General features: G+C 34.0%; 1 protein-coding gene across 6 annotated transcripts in view; it reads left to right on the top strand.

The window, feature by feature from the left end:
• The window catches only part of CP (ceruloplasmin), a 58359-nt gene that overhangs the window by 5250 nt on the left and 27068 nt on the right, over positions 1-26041 (top strand). For all 6 annotated transcript variants that reach the window (XR_005651214.1, XM_039855141.1, XM_039855138.1 and 3 more), the window contains exons 2-10: positions 2778-3025; positions 4800-5012; positions 5761-5934; positions 8222-8476; positions 9467-9638; positions 12603-12742; positions 13932-14084; positions 15582-15796; positions 25487-25637. Coding sequence is in view for 5 of the 6 variants with exons in the window: in XM_039855141.1 (XP_039711075.1) it covers positions 2778-3025; positions 4800-5012; positions 5761-5934; positions 8222-8476; positions 9467-9638; positions 12603-12742; positions 13932-14084; positions 15582-15796; positions 25487-25637 (1721 nt within the window). In the remaining variant the exon portion in view is untranslated. The remainder of the gene's footprint in view (positions 1-2777; positions 3026-4799; positions 5013-5760; positions 5935-8221; positions 8477-9466; positions 9639-12602; positions 12743-13931; positions 14085-15581; positions 15797-25486; positions 25638-26041) is intronic.

Genomic DNA, 26041 nt, shown 5'->3' with positions numbered 1-26041 from the left:
ATATTTTATATGCTGTTATGTATATAAAAGGAATTCCAAATGTTAAAAACCCTGAATATATTATAACTTCAGATCAACTATTTTAAAAGTAATTTTTACTTGCCCAAAATTATTGTATACAAAAAAATAAATCCTGAAGCTTAGGTAATGCTCCTCCTATTTTAGAATATGATTAATACAGGAGAATTTCAATACAATGAAAGTATTTTGACAAAGCCTGCTACTATTGAAATAAGATATGAAGTAGTGCTAAGTGCTTCAGAGTCACATTCAAAAAATATAAATACACCCTGTATTCAAATGAAGCCTTAAGAATATGGGAGCTATTTTTAAACTTTGGCTTTATGTAAGATGTGTATCAACAGAGCATGGTACAACAGAGATTAGAATCTGAATCTCTACATATAATGGGGACTGATCTGCCAGCAGTAGGAGTGTGTACAGATACTGGAAAAAATTTACCCTGGGGTTCAGACGGGTCTTGTGAGATTGACTGATTCAGGTTTTCTTCTGATGGAACCAGGGAGGGCTTCACCTTTGCACTTTAAGCTCTGCAGCTGCAACTGTGTGCCTGACTGAAACTGTCCTCTTGCTGACCTTTCATCAGTGAAGTAAATGAATCAGACTTTTATCTCAGTGATCTTCAGTGCCTCAGAATTTTGCTGTTGTTAAAACATCTGTTCATTAATATTGCTCTCGTCCATATTAAAGCTGCAGTTTTGGGGAAAGAATTCACACCACTGTCCTGCTGTTTTTTCATGTATTTTCATGTCCTTGAAGTCTCTGAGCCTTCCTGAATTTTTTTTTTCTGTTTTGTTCTAATGAAATGGAAACTGCAACAATTAGAAAATGAAAACAAATAGAAAGAAAGGCATAAGCATGGATTTGCCACCTCATACTAGGTACAAAAGATGTCACTTCTTTATTTTTCTAACTTCCTGCTTGGCCTTCCTCCCATCAGGATGGGGGAAGGGAACCCCATCTCATTCATTTTTAAATGAACAATTTGAGAATCCTGTGGTTTACACAATCCAGGAAAACTGGGGTATTTGGTATATGGTAAAAACTATGAAATGCTCATTGTTGAAGCCCCCTGCTCTATCCAGAGCACGATGACTCTGCTATTTTCAACACTGCTCCTGCTGTCCAAACTCAGCCTCCAGGACTGATGCCAAATGGCTATGTCCCTTGGCTCTAGCATGCAGGCTTAATCTGATGCCCCAATGCAACTACACCAGCAGAAGCCTGACCACTACCAGCTATGGTCTAGAAACAGACCCTGCCACCTTTCTGTCTTACGGTCTCCAGGAATCTCACAGCCTTTGGGACTGGGCAGCTCTCTTCCCCTTCACCTCCAAGCCTCCCCTACGCAGGCTGCCCAGGAGCCCAGTACAGCATTAGAGGGGAGTGGGGGTTCTTAGTAAATTAAAATATCCATACCCCACTCCAGACACACAGACTCATAACCAGTGGGGCTGGGGCCCAGTAACTTGCATTTTATCGTGATCCTCAGTAGATTCCCATGCACGTTAAAACTTAAAGTGTAAGCTAGAGCCCTAGTTTTTTAAAAGGTAGGTCTAAACTGCAGCAAAGGAAGTCCAGAGCTCTCAGACAAGCCCTACTCTTGTCCTGAAAAAAGGAAGGAAAAATATTTCTCACTCTTTCCGAAGAGCTTACAGCTGAGGAAACAAGATGATGTTTATTTCTTCATCAGATTATTGGGCCCCACGGGAGTTGAGTGACAAATGAATGGTAAGGCATTAAACCTCAATGAGACGAAAGTAAGCAACACACACACACACACACACACACACACACACACACACACACACACCCCTAGATCATCAGCCTGAGTGTTAGCATTTTTTATTCTAGTGGAGGAGAACTCAGTTGCTTGGTTGTGAAGGGGCTTGTCAAAGTACACATTTTAAGGGGGTTCTCCAAAACCACTAGATGGCATCACCCACAGATCCCACTAAGCTGTCCAGGCTTCTGTTAAGGACAATAACAAAGAATCTGCAAATGTTTGAATACCAAGCTCACTTTCTTTCTTTTCCTTTATTTTTTTTTTCCTGGCTACTGTTTACTTTGCTGATATTTTAAGGGAAGTTTAAGCAACTTTTAATCAGCTACTAATCAGAATATAAACATTCAATGTTCAGTATTCTTGGCAGCAAGAGATTAAAAAACCACAAGGGTAATTTGAACCCCAAGGTAATTTAAAAACCCACACACATTGCATGCATCAATTCCAACCTTGATTTAGTGCTACTAAAAATGATAAAATTAGTTTAGCATCCTTAATTTGACTTTATTTAGGAAAACACACACACACATACACACACACTTTTATGTCTCAAATATCCAGATTGATTGCTTATAAACTCAAATTTCCCAGTAGCTGAAAGAGGTACACCATAGGTGAGAAATGTGTTAAGTTTCAACTGCTTTATCTTAATATTTCACTTTAATTTTATATTCTATTCTTCTATTCCTCAGTATCTCATGTTTTAATATAAAAATCTTGTAGAAAATACTCCTGTAAGTATTTTTATAGTACCTTTACAGATGGCTCTCTGCCACATACATGATGTGAGACACCTTACATAATCAAATTAACAGGGCTAAGTGCAAGCTCTCCTCTTTATTTTTTGGAGGCATCCCTACAACAAGAAACAAACATTTAATGTGATATGGTCATTAATTTCTCTTTAATTATAATGTTATCCCCAGAAATGATGGCTTCTGATAGAGTTGTCTTTTTTTTTTCTTTTCAGGGAACATTCCAATATCTATCTTCAAAATGGTCCCAATAGAATTGGAAGATTATATAAGAAGGCCCTTTATCTTCAGTATACAGATGACACCTTTGAGACCACTGTAGAAAAACCTGTCTGGCTGGGGTTTTTAGGACCTATTATCAAAGCAGAAACTGGAGATAAAATTTATGTACATTTAAAAAACTTTGCCTCTAGGCCCTACACTTTTCATTCACATGGGATAACTTACTATAAGGAAAATGAGGGTAAGTTCAGCTCCTACTCTAGCTGTAATTTCCTCTTTTCAATAGGAGCCCTTTTTAAGTTCTAAGATAATGGACTCCATTCTCAGATAAGACCTATGCTGTTCAGCTCTAAACTATTTTATAAATAAGTATTCTGTTTCATCTTAATAACGCTGTGTTTTTCTTGGTTGCACTTGTTTGTGTGAAGTGTGACTGTGATAGGATTTCTGGGTGGACACATATAGTGACAGGCAGTGAGAGCTGGGACTTTCTTCTCAGTGCCCAACTTCTTTCCAGCCAAATAGTCAGAATTAGAAAAATAAATAGTGTGTGCACAGGTCTAGAAGAGGCAAAAATTCAGAAGAAAGAAACAGGACTCAAGACAGGGTTGTCTTATCTTTGAGGTTCCTGCATGTAAACATATTGTGGCCATTGTCACCTTTCATCTTAACTTTGGATAAACTATCCCAGCTAAGGTAGCATGGGTACTCTCATATACATCAATCAAATGGTACACGTGAGTGGATGACTCATCACCTCTGAGACACAATTAATAAAAAGGTCATTTGAATGTAGGACCTAGAAGCCTTAAAGATGGTACAGGAAGAAAAAAGATTAGTTTTAGTGACTGTTATCTCATTCTTAGTACTTGATGATGATAATGATGATGAAAAGAGTCCATGTTTTGTTGTAGTTAAGTGCAAGGGCTCCAAAATTAATAGAACAAATTTCCAGTACAATTTTGCCTTTTACTGTCTGAATGACTCTGGGCAAGTTCCTTAAATTCTCTGTGCTTTAGTTCCCTCATATATAAAATAGGGACAATGATAGTATATAGTCATATCTCAATGAATGTCAGCTATTATCATAAGCAAAAATACTGGGCATTATACAGTTCATTAAAATTATAAGGAGCAAGTCTGAAAATTAAGTTTAAATTAGTCTAATTAATTGTCTTCTTTTTTAAAGAGTTTTCGTTTTAAAAGGTGAATGTTTTAACCACATATTTTTGTTTCTTTTTTCTGAACCCAACAATTATGTAATAGCATAGAGGTTGACTACCATCTTATTTCTTTTTTTAAAATTTCATGGCACATTAGGATATTAGTCATTTTTAAGGTATGATAATTGCATTGTAGCTATGTTAAAAGAAAAAAAATAGTTCTTACCTTTTAGAGATACATACTTGAGTATTTATAAACCAAATGACATAATACCTGGGATTTGCTTTAAAATAATTAGATGGTGATGGAGATAAAAGTGGGTAGGGTATAGACGAAGCAAAATTAGTCTTGAGTTAGTCATTGGTAAAGTTGGGTTGATGGGTACATGGAGGTTCATCACATTATTCTCTCAAATTTGCATATGTTTGCAAATTCACAAAATTAAAAGTAAAAGATAAAAAATTCCATGCTTACTTCACAGGCAAAAATCTGATATTATATAAAAAGTTTCAAATTATAGGAGAGGAGAACCATTTTGTTCACATTTCCATACCATGATCTCAGGGCAAAAATGGTTCTTTAAATTACAAGCCCAAAGTTACTATGCTCCTGACATATCTATTAATGCCCCCTGAAGACTCAGTCAAGTATGAAAAATAATGACAAAATTTTCTGTGAAGATTCCAGATCCTCTAGCAATTAACCGCTCATTCCTCTGTGTTCAAATAGTATATCACTGTATCCTCAAAGGGGCACATACTAGATGTTGAATAAATATTTACTGAATTAATTAATAAACATTTATTTTTTAAACACATTCAATTGCAATTTCATTGCATGTTGATTCCTAGGGGCCATCTACCCTGATAACACCACAGATTTTCATAAAGCAGATGATAAAGTATATCCAGGTGATCAGTATACATATGTATTGCATGCCAGCCAAGAACAAAGTCCTGGTGAAGAAGATGGCAATTGTGTGACCAGGATTTACCACTCCCACATTGATGCTCCAAGAGATATTGCCTCAGGACTCATTGGACCTTTAATATTCTGTAAAAAAGGTACATTACTCCCAATTTATGATTGAAAGACAAAAGACAGGGCAGTTTTTTTTGTTTCTTTTTGTGGTTTTTTTTTTTTTTTTTTTTGTTATTATGGTGCCTCTGTTGTGATTGAGTAGATAAGGTAGAGAAGTAATGAATCTAGAAAAAAAATGAAGGAAAGAGCAGGGCAGGAAGCTGCAAGAAATATGCTCTCTTTGAGGACAGGTTTACTGTATCATATTTTACAGTGGTGTTAAAGAGTGAGATAAAGTATATGACTTTACCAATTGTGATTTCCTTGTGGTGGTCCATTGTGATATATCTGTGGTTATCTGTTTTGTGTTGGTAAATATAATATTATAGCATCACTTTCCATCATGAAAAAGACAACATCGCTCAAGAGCTTGAAATCTAATTCTTACTTGAACAATCATTAGTTACCTGCAAAGACTTGTTGTCTCAGATTGTGGTATATGCACCAAAAGATGTATACACAACTTTGAATTCCAACCTTCTCATTTGCCAAAAAGTATTTAATAGTTATGTGGTCAGTGAATATCCAAATATATGAGTGTCTGCCACACCCAGAATACTGAACATAGAACTCCTAAGGATTACTACATCTGTAAAACAGGAGTGACTAGTCCAGATTTGTGGTTTATTAGGACAATAAATACTAAAATTTTTTAAAACTATAAATAATATGTTAAAATTATTAAGTTCTACTAAAGATTAAGTTCAACTAAAATAGTACTTTTCATTTCAGGTTCCCTGGAGGAAGAAAAAGAAAAAAATATTGACCAAGAATTTGTGGTGATGTTTTCTGTGGTGGATGAAAATTTCAGCTGGTACCTAGATGACAACATTAAAACCTACTGCTCTGAACCAGAGAAAGCTGATAAAGATGACGAAGACTTTCAGGAGAGTAACAAGATGTATTGTAAGATTATCGAAGACATATTAACTTTATCTTATTTTTCTTGGTCCCTTAATTCTGCTAGGTTTATTCCATCATATGAATAAGTAGTTTATAATCTGTGGCTCTGATAACAAAGCATATTGGACATACAACTTCATATTTAGTTAAACAAGTCAGATTAAAACTCTAAGCCCGATTCACCAAATTGCTCCCTAACTAATAAGGATAAAACATCATCAGTTATGGTTCGATATATTTGTATATTTTTATATTTATTTATCCTCCAAACTTATTATAAAAAGTATTTGAGGCAACCTAAAATTATTAAACTACATGCTTAGAATTATGTTTATATCGTAAAACATCAAGCTGTATTTAGGAAAATAGTTCTAAAAGGTATTTCTTTTGGATATACATTATCCCTCTGCATTTTGAATTATTTTTTACTCTATTGTAGTTCATTTTATTTTTTTCTAGAAATGCTTTCTTTACTGCCTAGGCTTCTCCTTAATTCTCAGAGATCAAATAATGAACTTAGTAAGAGTTTCTATCACTTAAATCCATAAGAAATTAAATCCAGTAACACTAGCTAGATTGATAACTATAGATTTTTGTTTGCTTGTGTTTTACTTCTTCAAAATAACCTTTACTAAGGAACTGAGGATACAAAAATAACTGTGTTATCAAAGCAGAAAACTAAACTTATTAAGAAAGTACAGACTTTTTCCCCAACTTTTGCTTATTCAGGCTGGAAGATCCTCTTTTCATACTTTAATCCTGCCTCTGTTATATATCATCAAAAATAGATGTTAGACTTTAATCCTGACTCTTTCATATATCAACAAAAATTGATGTTAGAAAAAGTTACTCAAAATTCCAATGTGGATAGTTCTGGTTTGGTACTGTTACTGCAGGGAGTGATGTGAAATCTGGTGTCACTCCAGCGGCATGGAGGGGGTCCTTGTTTCTTTTCTGCTGACTCAGTAAAGAATTACAGGTCAGCAAGATTTAGGAAAAATAAGATTTATTGAAAGTACATTTTCAGAAGAAGACAGGCTATGCCAAGAAAGGTGGCAGCCCTGTGGAATTTGGGAGGTGAAAAACAAAAGATAGAGTATGCTCCAAAGGAGGGGTGAGTTTCAGTGAAGAGCTGTAATAGAGCAGAAGTGGGAAGGTTTGTTTATATTTGGGCTGTGATGGGACCTTAGAAGGGTGGTACTAGATGATCATCATGTGAGGTCACCTTGACAGACGGTTGGCTGCTATATAACCTTTTGCTCAGTACACATGCGCTTACTTAGAATTCAGTATGCAATAATTAGATTCATGAACTTCCAGGCATATGTACAATGATAGTACATGATAGTACAATGAGGCTGAGGTTACAAGAGGTTAGGGTAGTACTTTCTGCACACACATTTGTGACTGGTTTAAGCTAGCAGCTTTTACAGCCTTTGTGCCTTAGGATGTAGATGTAATTCATAATCATAAAATGAGTGTTTCTGGGAGGTCCTTAAGGGAGTTTTCTATGGTTACAGAGCTGGGCCTTTGTTCCTGACATTCATGACTACTTAACTACCTAACAGTACCTTGGTTGCCTCTGGTGCTTACACAGCGCTTCTCAGAACCAATTTCCACCTTATGACTAGGACCACTGAGTTTGAGCAGAGACCTTAAATATCTTCGAAGGGTCTCAAGCCACCTGCTTTTGAACTTTTAGGTCTTTGTAGCTCTGGTCTCTGGTCCCTATTGTTCTTCCCCTGCATTTCTTCTTTTCTCCATATCTCCTCTAATTTTATCTTCCAATCTTTTTTTTTTTAATTGCCTTTTTTTAAATTACAAAAGCAATTCATATTCACTGTAGAAAATTAAAAAAATTCTGATAAGCAAAAAGAAAATATTGAAATTATCCATACTACCATAATTAACAACGAATTACTAAATAACCTTTTGTCTTTTTCTATTCATTATATATGTGTGTTTTATACACATGCACAGATTTATATTTACAAATACACACACATACAGACCAATGTGTATGGTGTATCACAAAAAGAACAGATAGGTTTCATCTTCAGTATTGTGTTCATCTGCTAATATTGTGTTGACAAAAGTCCTGAGGCTAAATATAGCTCCAAAATTAAAGAGTGCTGTGATTGATTAGTAATGTCTGAGGTGGGTATGAGATACAGATGAATAGCAGCATATGCGCCAGGTATTTTTCATCCCAAATTGATCCTATTTCTGTAGAAGTAGCTATCCCAAGAACCAATGTTTATTAGTCATAATCTCTACTCTTGACTTACAGCCGTGAATGGTTATGCTTTTGGAAGTCTCCCAGGACTCTCCATGTGTGCAGAGGACAGAGTGAAATGGTATATTTTTGGTATGGGTAATGAAATTGATGTGCACGCAGCTTACTTCCATGGCCAAACATTGACTAACAAGAACTACCGTATTGATACAATCAATCTCTTTCCTGCTACCCTTTTTGATGCTTTTATGGTGGCCCAGAACCCTGGAGAATGGATGCTTAGCTGTCAGAATCTAAACCATCTGAAAGGTAGGATATCTTTACCTGAAATTAGTAAAAAAAAGAGTTGTTTGTCAGTTATACTATAAATGGGGTGATTATTGGGAATCAAAATGTAAAGGCTAAATATCTGTGGAATGATATGAGCTTTGAACTGGTAACTGAAACTTATTCTTATGCTGATTTTTTATTACATCATGATGTAATTAAAAAAAAGACTAAAAGACTAGACCATTTATAAAGTAATGAAATCTGAAAATATATTAATTTTGGAAAAAAACAATTGGCCTTAAAAGTATAATAGAACATATAGATTCTCAGTTTTGTAAAATACACAATATTGTAAACACTATAACATTTGTATATTGTGCTGAAAATTGGCCTATTTTTAGAGTCCAGCTATTCCTTGGTTTAAATTGATAAATCTCTTCTCCATCTCATTCATATAATGTGATAAGACATTCCTAGGTTTTGAAAAATATTAATTTGTTATATTGGTTTCTGGAAGAAATTTGGTTTAATCTAGATCTTTGCATATGTTACTTTGACCTTCAAACGTAATCTCATCTACCAAATGTAACCTTGGCCACAGAAGGCCTAGTATAACAGGCACACAATCATTTTGTGTGAAAGAACAATAATTATAGATGCTCATTCTATTCCTCCTCCTCAACCCCACACTAGTTTTTAATATATGGCAAAATCTCTCTTCTTTGCTTACCTATTAATATGTCTTTTTTTTCTCATCAAAAGACCTTTCATGTGAAAGCCCACAGAAACTGGTACTATATTTTTAAAAGCACTACAGATTAATATCTCTTCTCTATGTTGTATAGAGAGTTTAAAAACCCGCTTGAATTTTCCATCAGTAATTTATAATTGTTTGCTCTAGTTTACAATATTGTTTCAAACTGTCTATTTCTTCAACTTCCATCTGTCATTTCACCAGCAGTATTTACAAAACAACAGGAGAGAAAAACATTGGCTTTGTTAACAAATCTCTTTCTATGTGGTTTTCAGCTGGGTTGCAGGCTTTTTTCTGGGTACGAAATTGTAATAAGCCTTCATCAGAGGATGATATTCGTGGGAAACACGTTAGACACTACTACATTGCTGCTGAAGAAATCATCTGGAACTATGCACCCTCCGGCATTGACACCTTCACCAATGAAAAATTAACAGCACCTGAAAGGTAATTCAGAAAAAAAAAAAAATCCAGTTATTTCAAAAACATGTCTCTCCCTAAAAAAAAAAAAAAAAAAAAAAAAAAAATCATAAGAAGTTCACTCAGAAATTAAAATTTTAATTGGTACCTGAAATTGAGTAACTAGACTGCTCACTATTTATTAAGTTTTTTGGGATGTATCCAAGTTTGAGAACCATGACTTTTGAGTCCTTAAAAAAAGACAGGTTTAAAAGTTATCAAATGTTTAACAAAATCCTAAGGAAACAAACTGAATACCATTAGATCAATTCATTTGTTTCTTATTTCTGAAACAAAGCATTGTACAATCCAGCAGCATTAAGTACTGTTCACAGGGTTGTACAATCACCCACAGTATCCATTTCTAGAAACTTCTCATCATTCCAAATAGAAACTCTGTACCCACTATACAATAATTCCACAACCTCTGCTAACTTCTACTTTCTGTCTTTATGAATTTGCCTATTTAGGCACCACATACAAGTGAAATCGTACAATATTTGTCCTTTTTTGGGTGGCTTATTTCACTTAGCATGTTTACAAGGTTTATTCATATTGTCATATGTATCAGAATTTCATTACTCTTTAATGCTAAATAATATTTCATTTTATACACATACTACACTTTATTTATTCATCTATCCGTTGATGAACATTTGAGTTGTTCATACCTTTTGGCTGTTGTGAATAATGCTGTTATGAACATCAGAGTACAAGTATCTATTTAGGTCCCTGCTTTCAATTCTTTTGGATATATACTTAAAAGTGAAATTGCTGAATCGTATGGTAATTCTATTTTTAATTTTTTTGTGGAACTGCCATACTTTTTGCCATAGCGGCTGCATTATTTTTATATTACTGCCAGCAACAAAAAAGGGTTCCAATTTCTCCACATCCCTGCCAACACTAATTTTCTCTATTTTGTTTTGTTTTATTTTATTTGTTGTAATATCTATTCTAATGGGTGGTATCTCATTGTTTTGATTTGTATTTCTCTGATGATTAGTGATGTTGAACATCTTTTCATGTGCTTGTTGGCCATTTGGAGAAATGTTTATTCAAATCTTTCACTCGTTTTTGAATTGAGTTCTTTGTTTTTTGTGGTTGAGTTATAGAGGTTCTTTCTATCATATATATATGCTTTGCTGATATTTTCACCCATTCTGTAGGTTCATTTGTCATAGTCTTGATCATGTCCTTTGATGCATGAAAGCTACTCTTTGTATATATCTGATGACTTGTACAGCCTCCCAGCCATTCTTCTGGCCTCAGTCTTCCTTTTCTACTGTCCATTATGATCTTCCAAAAATATCAGTAGACTATGCCATCTCCCTGCTCCAAGTCTCTCTTTAAACATCACCTCCACAGAGAAACTTTGTTTGCCATCTAACTACTTCAGAAAATTAAGTAATTTACTCAACAACATACAAGTCAATAGCTGGGTCTGGCTCTACTCAGGTCTATGACTCTTAAAGCAGAGATTTAAGTCTCAGGCTACACTGATACCAAGATGAAATGACTCCCAAAACTGCATCTCCCACCCAGAAGGCTCTTATAAATCGCAGATTTGCCTTTCGAATTACTGAATGGACACCCCCATTTGGATGTGGCTCCTCCAAATCAATATGTACAAACCTGAACTCATTATTTTCCCCACAATTCTGAATTTCCTCCTCTCTGTGAATAATACCACCATCCATCTATCCATTGAACCCAAAACCTGAGCACCATCCTTGACTCCCTCCCTTCTTCACCAGTCTCTCCTCTCTCCTCTCAAGTACTGCCTCATTATATCCTATAGATCTCTGAAAGCTGTCATGCTATTTCCATTTATCATCTTACCAATACCTCTCAAGACATCACTACCTCTCATTGAGATTCTGAAGCTGCCTCCTGGCTGGTCTCCCTCCAGCAGTCTTGCATATTCTAACGCATTCTCCAGACAGCAGCTCAAGGGATCCTACTAAAACATGAATCCTAAATGATTAAATCTTTCAAAGCATTCCCACTGCCCTGGGATGCAGAATTAAACCTTAATTAGGTCTTCCTGTTCCTCTTTCATTTTCTACAACTCTGCCCTGGTGTCATACTGTATAGAACATGCCATGCTTGTTCTCTCCTTTGAGCCTTCTCTCAGGCTGTTTTCTGTTTGTAAACACCTGCCCCATTCTCCCTACCACACACTTCATTTTTTTAATTCTACTTCTCTTCTAGATACTAATTCCCACATCTTTTCACACCTCCAGGAGAGATGCTCCATACACCTTGCGCTTATTATGTGTTATTATATTGATTGATTCATAGTCTGTCTTCTCTGACAGATATAAGGTTCCTGTGGACAGTGATGGGTCCAGCTTGCTTATGGTTATGTCATCAGCACATGGCAGAGTTCTTGGCAAAGAGCAGGTGTTCAATACCTTTGTCAAATGCAAAAAGAGATAAATGGGGTAGTTTTGTGAAGTCAAATGGCTTTCTAAGATTGAATTTCTTCATTTGCAAAATAGGGAGAATATTACTAACTTTGATGCGTTACGTGAGTTTCAGATAATAAAAGCTCTGAGCATCTGGCTGGTGCTAATACACAATAAGTAGTAATAAGGGTTTATTTTTAAACATTTCATAATTTGTTAAAAGATTCCATTTTAGAACTCTTTATTAACTGTCAGGGGTTGTCATGGGCCCTCTTGAATTTTGTTTTACTTCACTTGAAAAAGTGAAACTTCTATGCCATGATTCTCTACTCCTTCTATGGGGTGGCCTAGGACTGCCTGCTTCTGTCTGAGTGTTTGGTAAGTCATGGGTAATTATCTCTAAGCATTGGTCAGAATTTTTTTCTTCAAATAGTATCGTATGTGAATACCTGCTTTCTGTTCTGCTTTCAGCACCAGTGTTAAATTATTTTTTTATTTTTATTTTTCAGTTAGAGCTGACAAACATTTTTTCTTTCGGTAGTGCTTCAGAGGTATTTTTTGAACACGGTCGTACAAGAATTGGAGGCTCTTATAAAAAACTGGTTTATCGTGAGTATACAGATGCATCCTTCACAAATCAAAAGGAGAGAGGCCCTGAAGAGGAGCATCTTGGCATTCTGGGTGAGTCCATTGCAGAGTATGTGTGGCCACTGCTCTCTTCCCCTGGCCATACCAGGGGAATTTCTATTCAGAAAGAACGGACAATTCCAAGGCCTGCTGTGTGACTTCTATGAATAAACTAGGGATGGAAAGATCAATCATCAGTAGAATGCAGCAGCTAATTACTTATCCAAATGTAAGTTACCAGTAGTAAACCTTCATCATTAAACACCATGCTGACTTCAAATGATGATTTTTTTCCCCTCTTCTAAGAGGTAAGAGGAATTGCGAGTTTATGTCATGTTGTTTAAATAGAAAATGAAGGTGTTTCCTATTTCTGCTCTTAGCTAAAGATACATTCCCTTAGAAATAAACTATAGGCTACTGATGAGAAGGCTGGGTTTGTCTCCAAGCCTTCTGCAGGCTGCCCTCAGGCAGAACCCAGAAACCTGTTTTGCTCAGGCACTCAGGCAGAATAGCAGAGTAGGTGGATTCACACTGTCCTCACTCTTCACCTATTAGCTGTGTGACCTTCGACAGTACTCAATTTTCTGTGCCCGCTCTCTTTCTATAAAATGGGAACAATAACACAATAGTCCTTACCTTATAAGTTTGTTGTAAGGATTAAATGAATTAATTCACATAAACCCTCAGAAGAGCACATAGGAAACTCAATCAATAGTATTTTAAAATAAATACTACTACCTAAAATAATTATGTACTATATGTCTATGTTTTCATTCTATATTTGCTGATAATATTAATTGTGGTGATGGAAAATCCACAACAGTATTACTCTTCACATCCAAGACAATTTAATTTACCCCTTTTGGGTGGTCAAGGCTTATAGCCCTCCTCTGACTCTTGGGATAAATAACATACATCTAGGCAACAGAAGACTGAGTTGAAGAGAGCATAGATACTCTGAATAGTTTTTTCGTAGATGTATAAAGGTTGTGAATAGACTTGGGCAAAAATGACAACAAATTTCATGAATCTGAGGTTGAATTAAAAAGCCCTCCTTATCTCTTTCTAGTGTCACCATGTCAAATTACGAATGGACTTTTAACAATCCAGCTTTCTACTCACTACAGATAAGCATGTTGCTCACAGTGGTTCTTGCCAGAGGACACTCCCAAGAAAATAACTGTCTTATGTATTCTGTATGTGATATACCAAGAGAGGGTAATAATTTTCTCTTTGTCTCTAGGTCCTGTCATTTGGGCAGAAGTGGGAGACACCATCAGAGTCACTTTCCATAACAAAGCAGCATATCCCCTCAGTATTGAGCCCACTGGGGTGAGAGTCAATAAGAGCAACGAGGGCACATACTACTCCTCACATTACAGCTCTCAGAGTGGAAGTGAGTACAGTACTCTGTAACCAGTTAGCAGTGTTTAATAACCTACTGTGCCACTTACCTCAGGAAAACTGTCCTGCAAAACTGAAGGCAGAGACTTTTGAGGAAACTGCTTATCTACCCAATTCATAGACAACATGCCCAGAAGGAAGTGAATCTCTTCTGTCATTTCCAGTTGATTCGTCTTGCCTTTTTTGCATCATTATTGCCACTGCTTGTAGTAACTTATTTGGATCATATCACTTATACATTTCTAGAGTACTATTTGGGTAATTTTTAAATTTGAAAATGTTCTGAAAAAATAAGTAGATGCTCATTTTAGAATATTTGGAAAATATAAAAAGGTATAGCTAAAATATTACCCATAGTTCTATAGACAACTACTATTATATTTTATGTGATTCCTCCACTCTTTCATCTTTGTACATATAATGTATATTTTAAATGTGGTTGAAGTCATAGTATATAATCATATTCTAATTTTGGAACCATTTTGTTTTCTTAGCATTATAAGCATTTTATAAATCTGATTTTAGTGATAAAAAATATTCTATTATATAAATGTATTTAGGTATGACCAGTGTATTTAAGGCTGTATTTAAGGCTATCCAGTGAAGACTAGTGGCTTTGTCACCACTTGCAATGTGACCATGGTCAAGTTATTTAGTCTTTCTGGACTCAGTTTCCTCAGATGTAAAATTGGGAGATTTGAACAGGATCATCTGTAAGTTTCCTTTCAGTTCTAAAACTATTTTCATTTCAGTTGTCTACAGTAGAAAACGCATTGATTACCCCCTATTTCCAGGTATTGTTCTAACTGATGGAAATATAGTCAATGCTTGCTTTCAGGGAGGTTAAGTTCTGTTTGGAAGAGAGATACACGCAATATAACATGAAAGGTGCTAGGAACATTCTCAGGGGCTGTGAGAGCACATAGAGGGGCACTAAATCCATTCAGGCTGCTATAACTAAATACCACAGACTGGATGGCTTGTAAACAACAGAAATTTATTTTTCACAGTTTTGGAGGTTGGAAATCCAAGATCAGGGTGCCAGCATGGTTGGGTGAGGGCCTTCTTCTGGGTCTCAGACTTCTTTTTGTATCCCCACCTGGTGAAAGGGGCTAGGGAGCTCTGCAGGGTCTCTTTTTTAAGGGACTAATACCATTCAGGAGGGCTCCACCCTCATTACCTAATCATCTCCCAAAGGCCCCACCTTCTAACGCCATCACATTGGGCATTAGGATTCCAATTATTTGAATCTGAGAGTGAGGGGACACAAACATTCAGACTGTAGTAAGCACCAATCTCAGACAGAGACTTAAAGGAAATCATGCCCATCAGCGACCTGACACAGGAGCACAAGTAGGCTTCCATTCAAACAGAATTCCACTTTAATGCTCAGAAGTAGGTTATTCTAGACTAAACCCAGTCTACCTTGTGGCTCAAATCACTACATTAGAAAGTATACTTAACCTCACCAATGTGATCTTTCTCACAGGTGTGCCTTCTCCTTCAGCCTCCCATGTGGCACCCAAAGAAACATTCACCTATGAATGGACTATCCCCAAAGAAGTTGGACCCACTTATAAAGACCCTGTCTGTCTATCTAAGATGTATTATTCTGCTGTGGATCCCACCAAAGATATATTCACTGGGCTTATTGGGCCAATGAAAATCTGCAAGAAAGGAAGTTTACATGCAAATGGGAGACAGGTAAGTTCGATCAGGGATTGATTTTCCAGTCCCTTTGAATTGCTATTATTTAAGGAAAATTCTGGGTTTTGAGGCAGTGAGGATTCTACATTTACTGTTTCTGACAAATTTTTCTCAAGTTTATAAGATCTGTATTGTGCAGAGATTCTCTGGCTAACACGATTGTTCCAAGATGAATTGGAAACACATTTTTCCCTGGAATCCAAGATCTTTTATGATACAAACACACACATAAAAAATTAGCTATTAATGATATAGGTCATTCAACATTCACTGAGGAAAATATGCTTAAAATATTTTTTAGAGTTGAGAAAATGACCATTTGACCAAGAGAAATACCTAACTCATCATTGTTCTTATCGAAAATAAATATTTTAATATGAATCTTTAAAGGATAAAGACTCCTTTAAAGCAATGTAATTATCACACCTTAAAATCATCATCATAATAATTCCTCAATATCATCAAATTTTCAATTTTCACATTTCACAATTGTCTTTTGTTTCAAGTTTGTTTAAATCAGTACTCAAATAACTCCCACATTACAATCAGTTGATATGTCTCAAGATTATTTTCTTGCATTTTTTTTCTATTATGAGAATCATTTATCCTACAGAAGTTTCCCACATCTAAATTTTAAGATTACATTCCTGTGGTGTTGTTTAACATGTTTCTTTCTCTTTCCCCCTGTTTCCTATAAAGCAGTGGCTAGAGCTACAGATTTGATCAGATTCAGGGTAGTTTTATTTTGTTTTGTTTTGTTTTTCGTTCTTTTTTTGTAATACTACTTCATGTGTGGTACTGGGTACTTCTATCAGGGAGTAGATACTACATAATTGTCTCTCAGTTAGGGATGTTATCAGCCACTGAGAACCATTTCCTAGATTCATAAACTAATCAAGGATTTCACAATAGTAATATTCTGATTCTATCATTCATTCTTTATTTGCTGGTTTAGTTCTAATAACAGAAACTTCCCTTTATGTAAGACAGGAATAAAAAGTGCTTGGTTCTTTCCCTCTATTTTAACCTTTTTTACATAAACTTAGTCTTTGAAGCTTCTTTGCTTTCTAGTATAAAAAAGTATTTCAGGTTCATATTGCACAGTTCATATTACATACCTGGAATCAGCCATTTCTCCCAAAAAGTCCTGGTTCTTTTCAGTATGCAATTATTTTTAGAGCCACAATCTGGGCACTCACGGTGCTCATTGCAATTGGATTAATCATTGTTTCTAGGCCTTTTCAGTGGGAAGAACTGGGAAAAAAAAATTTTAAGATAAAAGTCATCATGAATTTATACTGATACTCTCTGTTCAATTCAGCTCTCCAGATTTGTTTTGTTTTGTTTTGTTTTTACTTAATTTCATTGATCTTACATCTGTATTTCCCTTCAACTGCACTGAGAAATCTTAGTTCTCAATGATACCAAAATAAATATTCACTCAATTCATCCCATAATATACATATGACAGTCTCATAATCACAAATACAATACTGCAGCCACAACATAATTACTGAAAACAGTTTCAGATTTGTTTGTAGCCCCTTTTGTCCGTAGAGTAGATTCCATTAGGGATGTTTAGTCAAATTACAGATTTAAAGTCACTTGGAACAGTTCCTCTCTGGCTGTTTTGTCACCCACAAGATACACAAGTTTATTTAACTCATTTTACTTCTTTTTTTTTGTTTAGGAATTGCTTTTAAAACTGTAATATTATTTTATAATTATATAAAATATTTACCTGGTTCCAACATCAAATTTATTTAAAGAAATCTAGTATTTATTTTTTCTCCCTTTTTACCTATTTCCTCACAACAGGTAGCTCATTTTTTTACTTTATAGCTTATTCTTTTACTTATTTATTATTATTTTTTTATTGACAGTTTTCTTAGAACACAAAAAATTATAGCAAAATTGAGGATAAAATACAGAGATTTCCCACGTACTCCCTATCCCACATACCCACAGCCTCACCTAATAAACATCACCCACCATAGTGGTACATTTGTTACAATTGATGAAACCTGCATTGCACACCATTTATCAGACAAAGTCAGTAGTTTACATTACATTTCACTTATGGTGCTAACATTCTATGGGTGTGGACAAATATATACTGACATGTATCTATCATTATAGTATCATACAGAATATTTTCAATGCCTGAAAAACCCCTGTGCTCCTATTTCTCCCTTCCCGCTACCCCCCAGTACCTGGCAATACTGGTGTTTTATTGCTTCCATAGTTTTGCCTTTCCCAGAATGTCATATAGTTGGAATCATACAGTATGCAGCCTTTTCAGTTTGGTTTCTTTCAGTTACTAATATGTATTTACATTTCCTCCAAGTCTTTTCATGGCTTGATAGCTCAATTTTTTTTTTAGCACCAAATAATATGCCACTGTCGGGATGTATCATGGTTTATTTATACATTCCTCTACTGAAGAACATTTTGGTTACTTCCAAGTTTTAGCAGTTATGAATAAAGCTGTTATAAACATCCATGTGCAGGTTTTTGTGTAGATATAATTTTCAACTACTTTGGGTAAATACCAAGAAGCCCAATTGCTGAATCATATGATAAGAATATGTTGAGTTTTGTAAGAGATTGCCAAACTCTTTTCCCAAGTAGCTGTACCATTTTTCATTCCTGTCAGAAATGAATGAGCATTTCTGTTGTTCCACATCCTTGTTAGCATTTAGTGTTGTCAGTGTTCCACATTTTAGCCATTCTAATAGTGTGCTGTGGTATCTTATTGTTGTTTTAATTTGCATTTCCCTAATGACATATGATGTAGAGTATCTTTTCATACGTTTATTTGCCATCTATGTATCTTTGATGAAGTGTCTGTTAAGGTCTTTTGCCCATTTGTTAATTGGGTTGTTATTTCTTAACATTGAGTTTTATGAGTTCTTTGAGTGTTTTAGATGACAGGCCTTTATCAGATGTGTCTTTTGTAAATATTTTCTCCTAGTCTGTGGCTGATCTTCTCATTCTTTTAACATTATCTTCACAGAGCATAAAATTTAACTCTAATAAAGTCCAGTTTATCAATTCTTTCCTTCATGGATTGTGCCTTTGGTGTTTTGTCTAAAAAGTTATCTCTATATCCAAGATCATCTAGATTTTCTCCTATGTTTTCTTCTAGTAGTTTTGTGACTCGCCTTTACATTTAGGTCTGTGATCCATTTTGAGTTACTTTTTATGAAGAGCGTAAGGTCTGTGTCTAGATTCTTTTTTTTTTTTTGTATGTGGATATTCAGTTGTTCCAGCATCACTTATTGAAAGAACTATCTTTGCTTCATTGAATAGCTTTTGCACTTTTGTCAGATATCAGTTGACTAAATTTATTTCGGGGCTCTCTATTCTTTCCATTTACCTATTATTTTGCCAATACCACACTGACTTGATTACTGTAGTATTATAATAAATTATGAAGTTGGGAAGTCTTCCAACTTTGATTTTTAATATTGTGTTAGCTATTCTGGGTCTTTTGTTTCTTCATATAATCTTTAGAATCAGTTTGTTGATATCCACAAATAATTTGTTGGGATTTTGATTGGAATTGCATTGAATCTACAGATGAGGTTGGGAAGAACTGACAATTTGGCAGTATTGAGTGTTCCTATTCATAAATATGGACTATCTCTGTATTTATGTAGTTCTTCAATTTCATTCACCAGAGTTTTATAGTTTTCCTCATATAGATCTGGTACATATTTTGTTAGATTTATACATAAATATTTTATTTGGGGGGATGTCAATATAAAAAGTATTATTTTTAATTTCAAATTCTACTTGTTCATTGCTGGTATACAGGAGCATGATTGACTTTTGTATATTAATTTTGTATACTACAACCTTGCTATAATTGTTTGTTTATTAGTTACAGGAGGTTCTCTGTTGATCTTTTTGGATTTTCTACATAAATGATCATGTCATCTGTGAACAAAAACATTTTTATTTTTTTCTTCCCAATCTACATGCCTTTTACTTTTTTTATTATCTTATTGCATTAGCTAGGACTTCCAGTATCATGTTGAAAAGGACTGGTAGGAAGGGATATCCTTGTCTTGTACCTGATTTTAGTGAGAAAACTTTTAGTTTCACACCATTAAGTATAATGTTAGCAGTCATTCTTTCGTAGATATTTTTCGAGTTAAGGAAGTTCCGTTACTCCTAGTTTACTCAGAGTTTTTAATCGTGAATGGGTGTTGGATTTTGTTTTTTGTATTTATTGATATAATCATGTGATTTTCTCTTCTTTAGACTATTGATGTGATGGCTCACATTAAGTGATTTTTGAATGATGAACCAACCTTGCATACCTGGGATAAATCCCACTTGGTCATGGTATATAATTATTTTTATACATTGTTGGATTTGATTTGCTCATATTTTGGGTGGTATTTTACATCCATGTTTATTAGTGATATTGTTCTGTAGTTTCCTTTTCTCGTAATGTCTTTGTCTTGTTTTGCTATTAATGTAAGTCTAGCATTTTAGAATGAGATAAGTGTTCCCTCTGCTTCTATCTTCTGAAAAAGATTGTAGAGAACTAGTATAATGTCTTCTTTAAACATTTGGTAGAATTCACCAATGAACACTTCTTGGCTTGGTACTTTCATTTTGAAAGGTTATTAGTTATTGATTCAATTTCTCTAGTAGATATAGGCCTATACAAATAGTCTATTTATTCTTGTGTGAGTTTTGGCAAATTGTTTCTTTCAAGGAATTGCTCCATTTTTCTAGGTTATGTCCATAAGGCTCAGTAGTGATATTCCATGTTTTATTTCCGATATTAGTAAATTGCATGCTCTCTGTTTTTCCTTAGCCTGGCTAGAGGCTTATTAATTTTATTGATCTTTTTTAAAAAATCACCTTTTAGTTTCATTGATTTTTCTGTATTGATTTCCAGATTTCAATGTTATTGATTTGTTTTCTAATTCTTTTTTAATTTTTTTAAATAAAAATATATGTATGCGTGTATATTCATATACTTGCTTTTTTCCACTTACCAATATTTTCTATAATTCCCTCCATGGTAATATATAAAGATATTTCTTACTTTTTACAGTAGCTATTACTCCATTGTGTAGACATCGTACAGTTTATATAATCAGTCCACTATTTGACAGGCGTTTGGGTGGTTTTTAGTCTTTGCTCTTACAAATACAATTCAATGGGTCGCCTTGTTCATATGTCTTTTTATATTTTTGCCAGCATACCCTTGAGAGAAACTCCTAGGAGTGATATTGCTGGGATAAAAGATAAATACACATACGATTTTGCTAGATATTGTCAAATTACCTTGCATAAGAATTGTGTTGCATCCTATTCCCACCAGGTATATGTCAGATTATCTGTTCTTTCACAGTCTTACTCCAAACTATATTGTCAAATTTGGTGACTTTCACCAATCTGATAGGCTATAAATATTATCCCTAATTTTTATTTGTTTCTCTTATTACTAGTAGTCAAGCATCTTTTCAAATGGTTAAGAATGATTTTAACTTCTTTTATATGACTGTTCATATCTCTAGCTCATTTTTCTAGATGATTATTTTCTTAACTGATTTAAAAGCTATTGATATATTAGAAATAGAAACCATTTGTCTGAGATATTGGTTGTAAATATTTTTTTCTTAGTTGTCATCTGCCTTTTTGCTGTTTATGGATGTTGTTATTTGCCATGTAAAATTTTCATTCCTATTATCTTTTTTTTTATTGTTCATAGATTTGAGTCATAGTTAAGAGAGTGTTCCCATCTCCCAGCTTATAAAGGAATTCACCCATACTGCTTTTAAGTACTTTTTATGTTTTTATTTTTCACATTTAAATCTCTGTTCCACTTAGAATTTATCCTAGTGTACAGTTGAGAAATGATCAAATTTATCTTTTTCTAGATGGCTATCCAGTTATTTCAACACCATTTATTAAAAAGTTTAACTTTTGCCAATTGAATTAAATGCTGCCTTTACTAGATACTAAAAATTTTGTACAATTAAGTCTATTTCTTGATTTTCTATTCTAATTTATTCTTCTCTATTAATGCACCAATATCATACTATTTTAATTATAATGTCTTTATAATATGTTTTAACGACTAGTAGCTCAATTTCACTGCACCTTTTTTTTTTTTAATTTATCATTTTAATGGCTATTTTTGCTTACTTATTCTAATTAGCCTTATAAAAACTTACCTGGGTCCAGAAGAAAAAAAAAGGCTGTCAATGTTTTGTTGGGATTGTCTCAAATATACAAATTAAATTAAGAAGAATAGACATTATTATTGAGTCATCCTAAACAAGAACATATGTCTTACCATTTGTTAAAGTCTATTTTTGTGTTTCTAAAGAGTATTTTATAGTTTCCCTTATATAGGTTTTTGATATTTTTTGTTAGTTTATACCTAGTTTTTATTTGGTTATCGTAAGTGATAATGCCATCATTTAAAAATTTTAAACATGTTACTGGAAAAAAAATGGTTTTCTGCCTTTGGATCCCACCCTTTGATCTTGTGCTTACTTTGGAAGGAATAAAAGGAGACTAATGTTTATTGAACTTTGTCCAGGCATTTTCACACATATTACTTAATTTAGCCTTCACAGCAACCCAAGAAGATAAATGTTGTTATTCCTATTTTTCTTTGCAGAGGAGAAACGGATACTCAATGAGCTGATATTTAAAATGTAAATTTTATCCTCTACAAATTTCATTATTTTCATTTTGCAAATGAAGGAGTCACACATAGGAAGGTCTATAGGGGGCTTTAAAAGTCCTCATTCTGGCTTTTTCACTTACTAGCCATGTAGATAGAATATTCAGAATAATGTGAAAGAGTGCCTTGTTTAGTGTCTGATCTAAATGAGAACATATTTATTATTTTACTGCTAAGTATGACTTTGGCTATTAGTATTTTTTCTATTCTATTTCTAGTTTACTGTAAATGATTTTTTTGTTTTTTTTATAAATTTAAATTCATTTGAGCTGCTCAGAAAACATCCTGTACTAGACACACTGTTAATTGGTAAATAAGACAGGTCAGTTTTCTGTTCTAATAGGGTTTATAGTCTAGTGTGTGGTATAGTAGAGAGAAGAGTGGTGAGGGAGGGAGGGGGCAGGAATGAGAGGAGATAAGCAAACACAAAAAAATGAAAAATATAACTTTAGAAAGTAACAAATGTCTTTAAAAAACAAAGTAGGGTAATGTGATAGTGAATAGAAACCCTAGTTTAGTTAAGGTGGAGGTAATATTTGAAGTGACATCTAAATTTCGAGGAGGAAGCCTTGCAAAGATCTGAAGGGAAAGTAAAAGAAACAGCTAGTGCCACAATACTAATTTTATAAAATTTTATTTTTAGACTTCCTTGAAATTATTAATAAAATTAATAAAACAATAAAAGATATATAGAACTCATTTATTTTCTCCTTTGACCTATAAGTGGGATCAACTGCATTAAGGATTTTCTAATGTTGAACCATCCTTGCATTTCTGGGGAAAAAAAACATTGCTTGAGCATGGTGTTTTTTTCAATATGTTTATGTTTAATTTGATAGCTTTTTATTTAGAATTTCTCATCGAAGCCATAAGTGATACTAGTTTAAGTGTACCTTTTCAGGGATTAAAAACATTGGAATATTTCCAACTTATTTAGTGAAGATTGGGGAGATTCCTATGTTTTTAATATTTTGGAACAGTTTCAATACATAGGAAACCATTTTCTACATAGAAATTTGAAAGAAACTGCTGTAAAATTATTTTGACTTTGTAACTTCTAAGAAGTAGTTAGTTATGCTGTTTATGGTTTAATCAGTTTTTATTTCATCCATGGATAGCAGTCTATTCAAGTGCCTCCTTCTAAGTCAACTAGCACATTTATTATACATAGTGGTCTTAATTTTTTTCTCTCTCGATATGTGGTTATATTTCTTTCTCATTCCTAATGTGGAATATTTGGGTTCTAGCTCAGTTTTTTATTAGACTTGTCAGAGTTTTGTGTATTTTATTGATATGACTACATTTTCAGTTTAGCTGTTTTGTGTTATAATTTATCAATTTCCGCTTTTTGTCTTTATTAATTTTTCTTTTTCACATTTTATTTTTCTAAAACATTTAGATATTTACAACATTTTTTATTGTTTTGCTTAAAATGAAAAGCATTTCAGACTATTAGTTTATATGTTTAGTTGTATTTCATACATTATGACTCATGTTCTCATAGACATTATTTACTAAATACTTTATTTACTAAATGCTTTTTGTTTCTTCTTTGATCTAGGACTTATCTGGATCAAATATTAACTTTTACATTTTTTTTTAACTTTTTGTCTTTTTATTATTACTTTTTAGTTTTGTTGATCAGAAAATGTGACCTGTAATCTTTTCACTGAAGTTTTCTCTGTAAGTTAGTATATAAGTGATTGTAGCAATCTCCTGTTGGAACCCTTATACATCTTAGAATATCTTTTTGTTGTCTATTGTCTGGTACAGAATTTTCGTAATGTAATCTTTCCCCTCAAAAATATAAATGCTGCTCCATCTTCCTCTGACATATTTTGTACTAGAGAAGTCCAACATTTCTGATAACTTTTAAATGGATCATTGTAGAAATTTGCCTATCTCCAAAATACAATATTTTTACCAGAACATTTTTAGGTATAGTTTTCTTACTAATTTTTCCGTTTTCAGTGAAGCTTTTGAATCTGAATACTCTAGACTTTTTCTTTTACAATGGTGAATATTTCCACTATTATTTATTATCATTATATCTTCTCCTTTCATAATTTCTCTCTAAAATTATTCTTTTGTGTATATGTTTAATCTTGAATCTTTTCTTCTGATTTATGGGAACTTTCTTAAGATCATCACCATCACTGATTCAGTTTTCTGCAGAATCTAACCTTCAGATCCCTCCTTTAGTTGGATTTTTAAAATTCAATAAGCATGCTTTTGATCTGAAAACAAACAAACAAACAAAAAACAAAAAAACACAAATAACCCAAGGAAGAAGACATGCATTAATCTCTAAAATTTTATCTTCTTTGAAGGAGTAACTTGCCCTCTGAGGCTCATATGCTTTGACTCCTTAGACTGAGTATCTTCTTCTGAACCTCTGAATCATTTCATAGACCAGATAGCATTTCTACTTCCTTGTTTTTCACTAGGGACAGGGAAAGGGAGAGAAAATGTTTGTCCAGATGGCTGGAGGCTGTGTGACTTCCTGTTCCAATTCACTTGGCAGGCTATTTCTTCCCATCAAGGAAACGATGATTCCTTTCTCTATCTTCTTTCACATGGTCTGCCTTCTAAGAATTCTTCTGCCTTATAAGAATTTGTTTTCATGAATGGATGGCACTTTCTCTGATTTCTTGCACAGACACACACCCCCACCCCTTTTTAACAATTGTTTTTGGTGGGTTCAATTAATATTGACAGTGTAGAGAGAGAAGAGTCAGAACTTTTAGGTGCAGTGAGGGGCTTAGATTATCATGTTGAACCAAAAATCCAGTACACAGATACTAATGAAAACTCTGGTAGTCAACTGGAGTATCCAGATTACAAAGAAGAATGGAAACTTGTTTTTATTCCTTCTTTAGTGTGTGTACAAACAGTATTTTGTACATGGAAGTCTTTCTGCTTTATTTATCCTGTCTTCACCTCATTGTTCTTGTTTTGATTTACAGAAAGACATAGACAAGGAGTTCTATTTGTTCCCCACAGTGTTTGACGAGAATGAGAGTTTACTCCTGGATGATAATATTAAAATGTTTACAACTTCACCTGATCAAGTGGATAAGGAAGATGCAGATTTTCAGGAATCTAATAAGATGCACTGTAAGTACTGTATCATCCACCAATCTATCAAGTTATTTCAGAACTGCACATGGAATGCTTTTAATTATATCAAAATTCCAATAGCTGTGCCCATTGATCAATTTTCAATAAATGATTAAGTGTAATAGTGATCCGAGTTTAATATCATTGATTATTTTATGTATCGGTCAGTTACTCATTTCACTCAGGATAAAACATACAAAATACGTAAATTAGATGCGTGGTCCTTAAAATGTGACCTCTGGATCAGCAGCATCAGCATCACCCAGGGCTTATTAGATATATAAATTCTTGGGCCCACCCCTGACTTACTGAATCAGAAACTTTGGCTGTGGGGCCAGCAACCTGTCTAACAAACCCTCTAAGTAGTTCTGATATATGCTCAAATTTGAAAACTACTGGAT

The sequence above is a fragment of the Pteropus medius genome, unplaced genomic scaffold (genome assembly GCF_902729225.1).
Source record: "Pteropus medius unplaced genomic scaffold, Ma_sr-lr_union100, whole genome shotgun sequence".
NCBI classification, from domain to species: Eukaryota; Metazoa; Chordata; class Mammalia; order Chiroptera; family Pteropodidae; genus Pteropus; species Pteropus medius.
The sequence above is the reverse complement of the archived record's forward strand: the minus strand, read 5'-3'. Positions and strand labels throughout refer to the sequence as shown.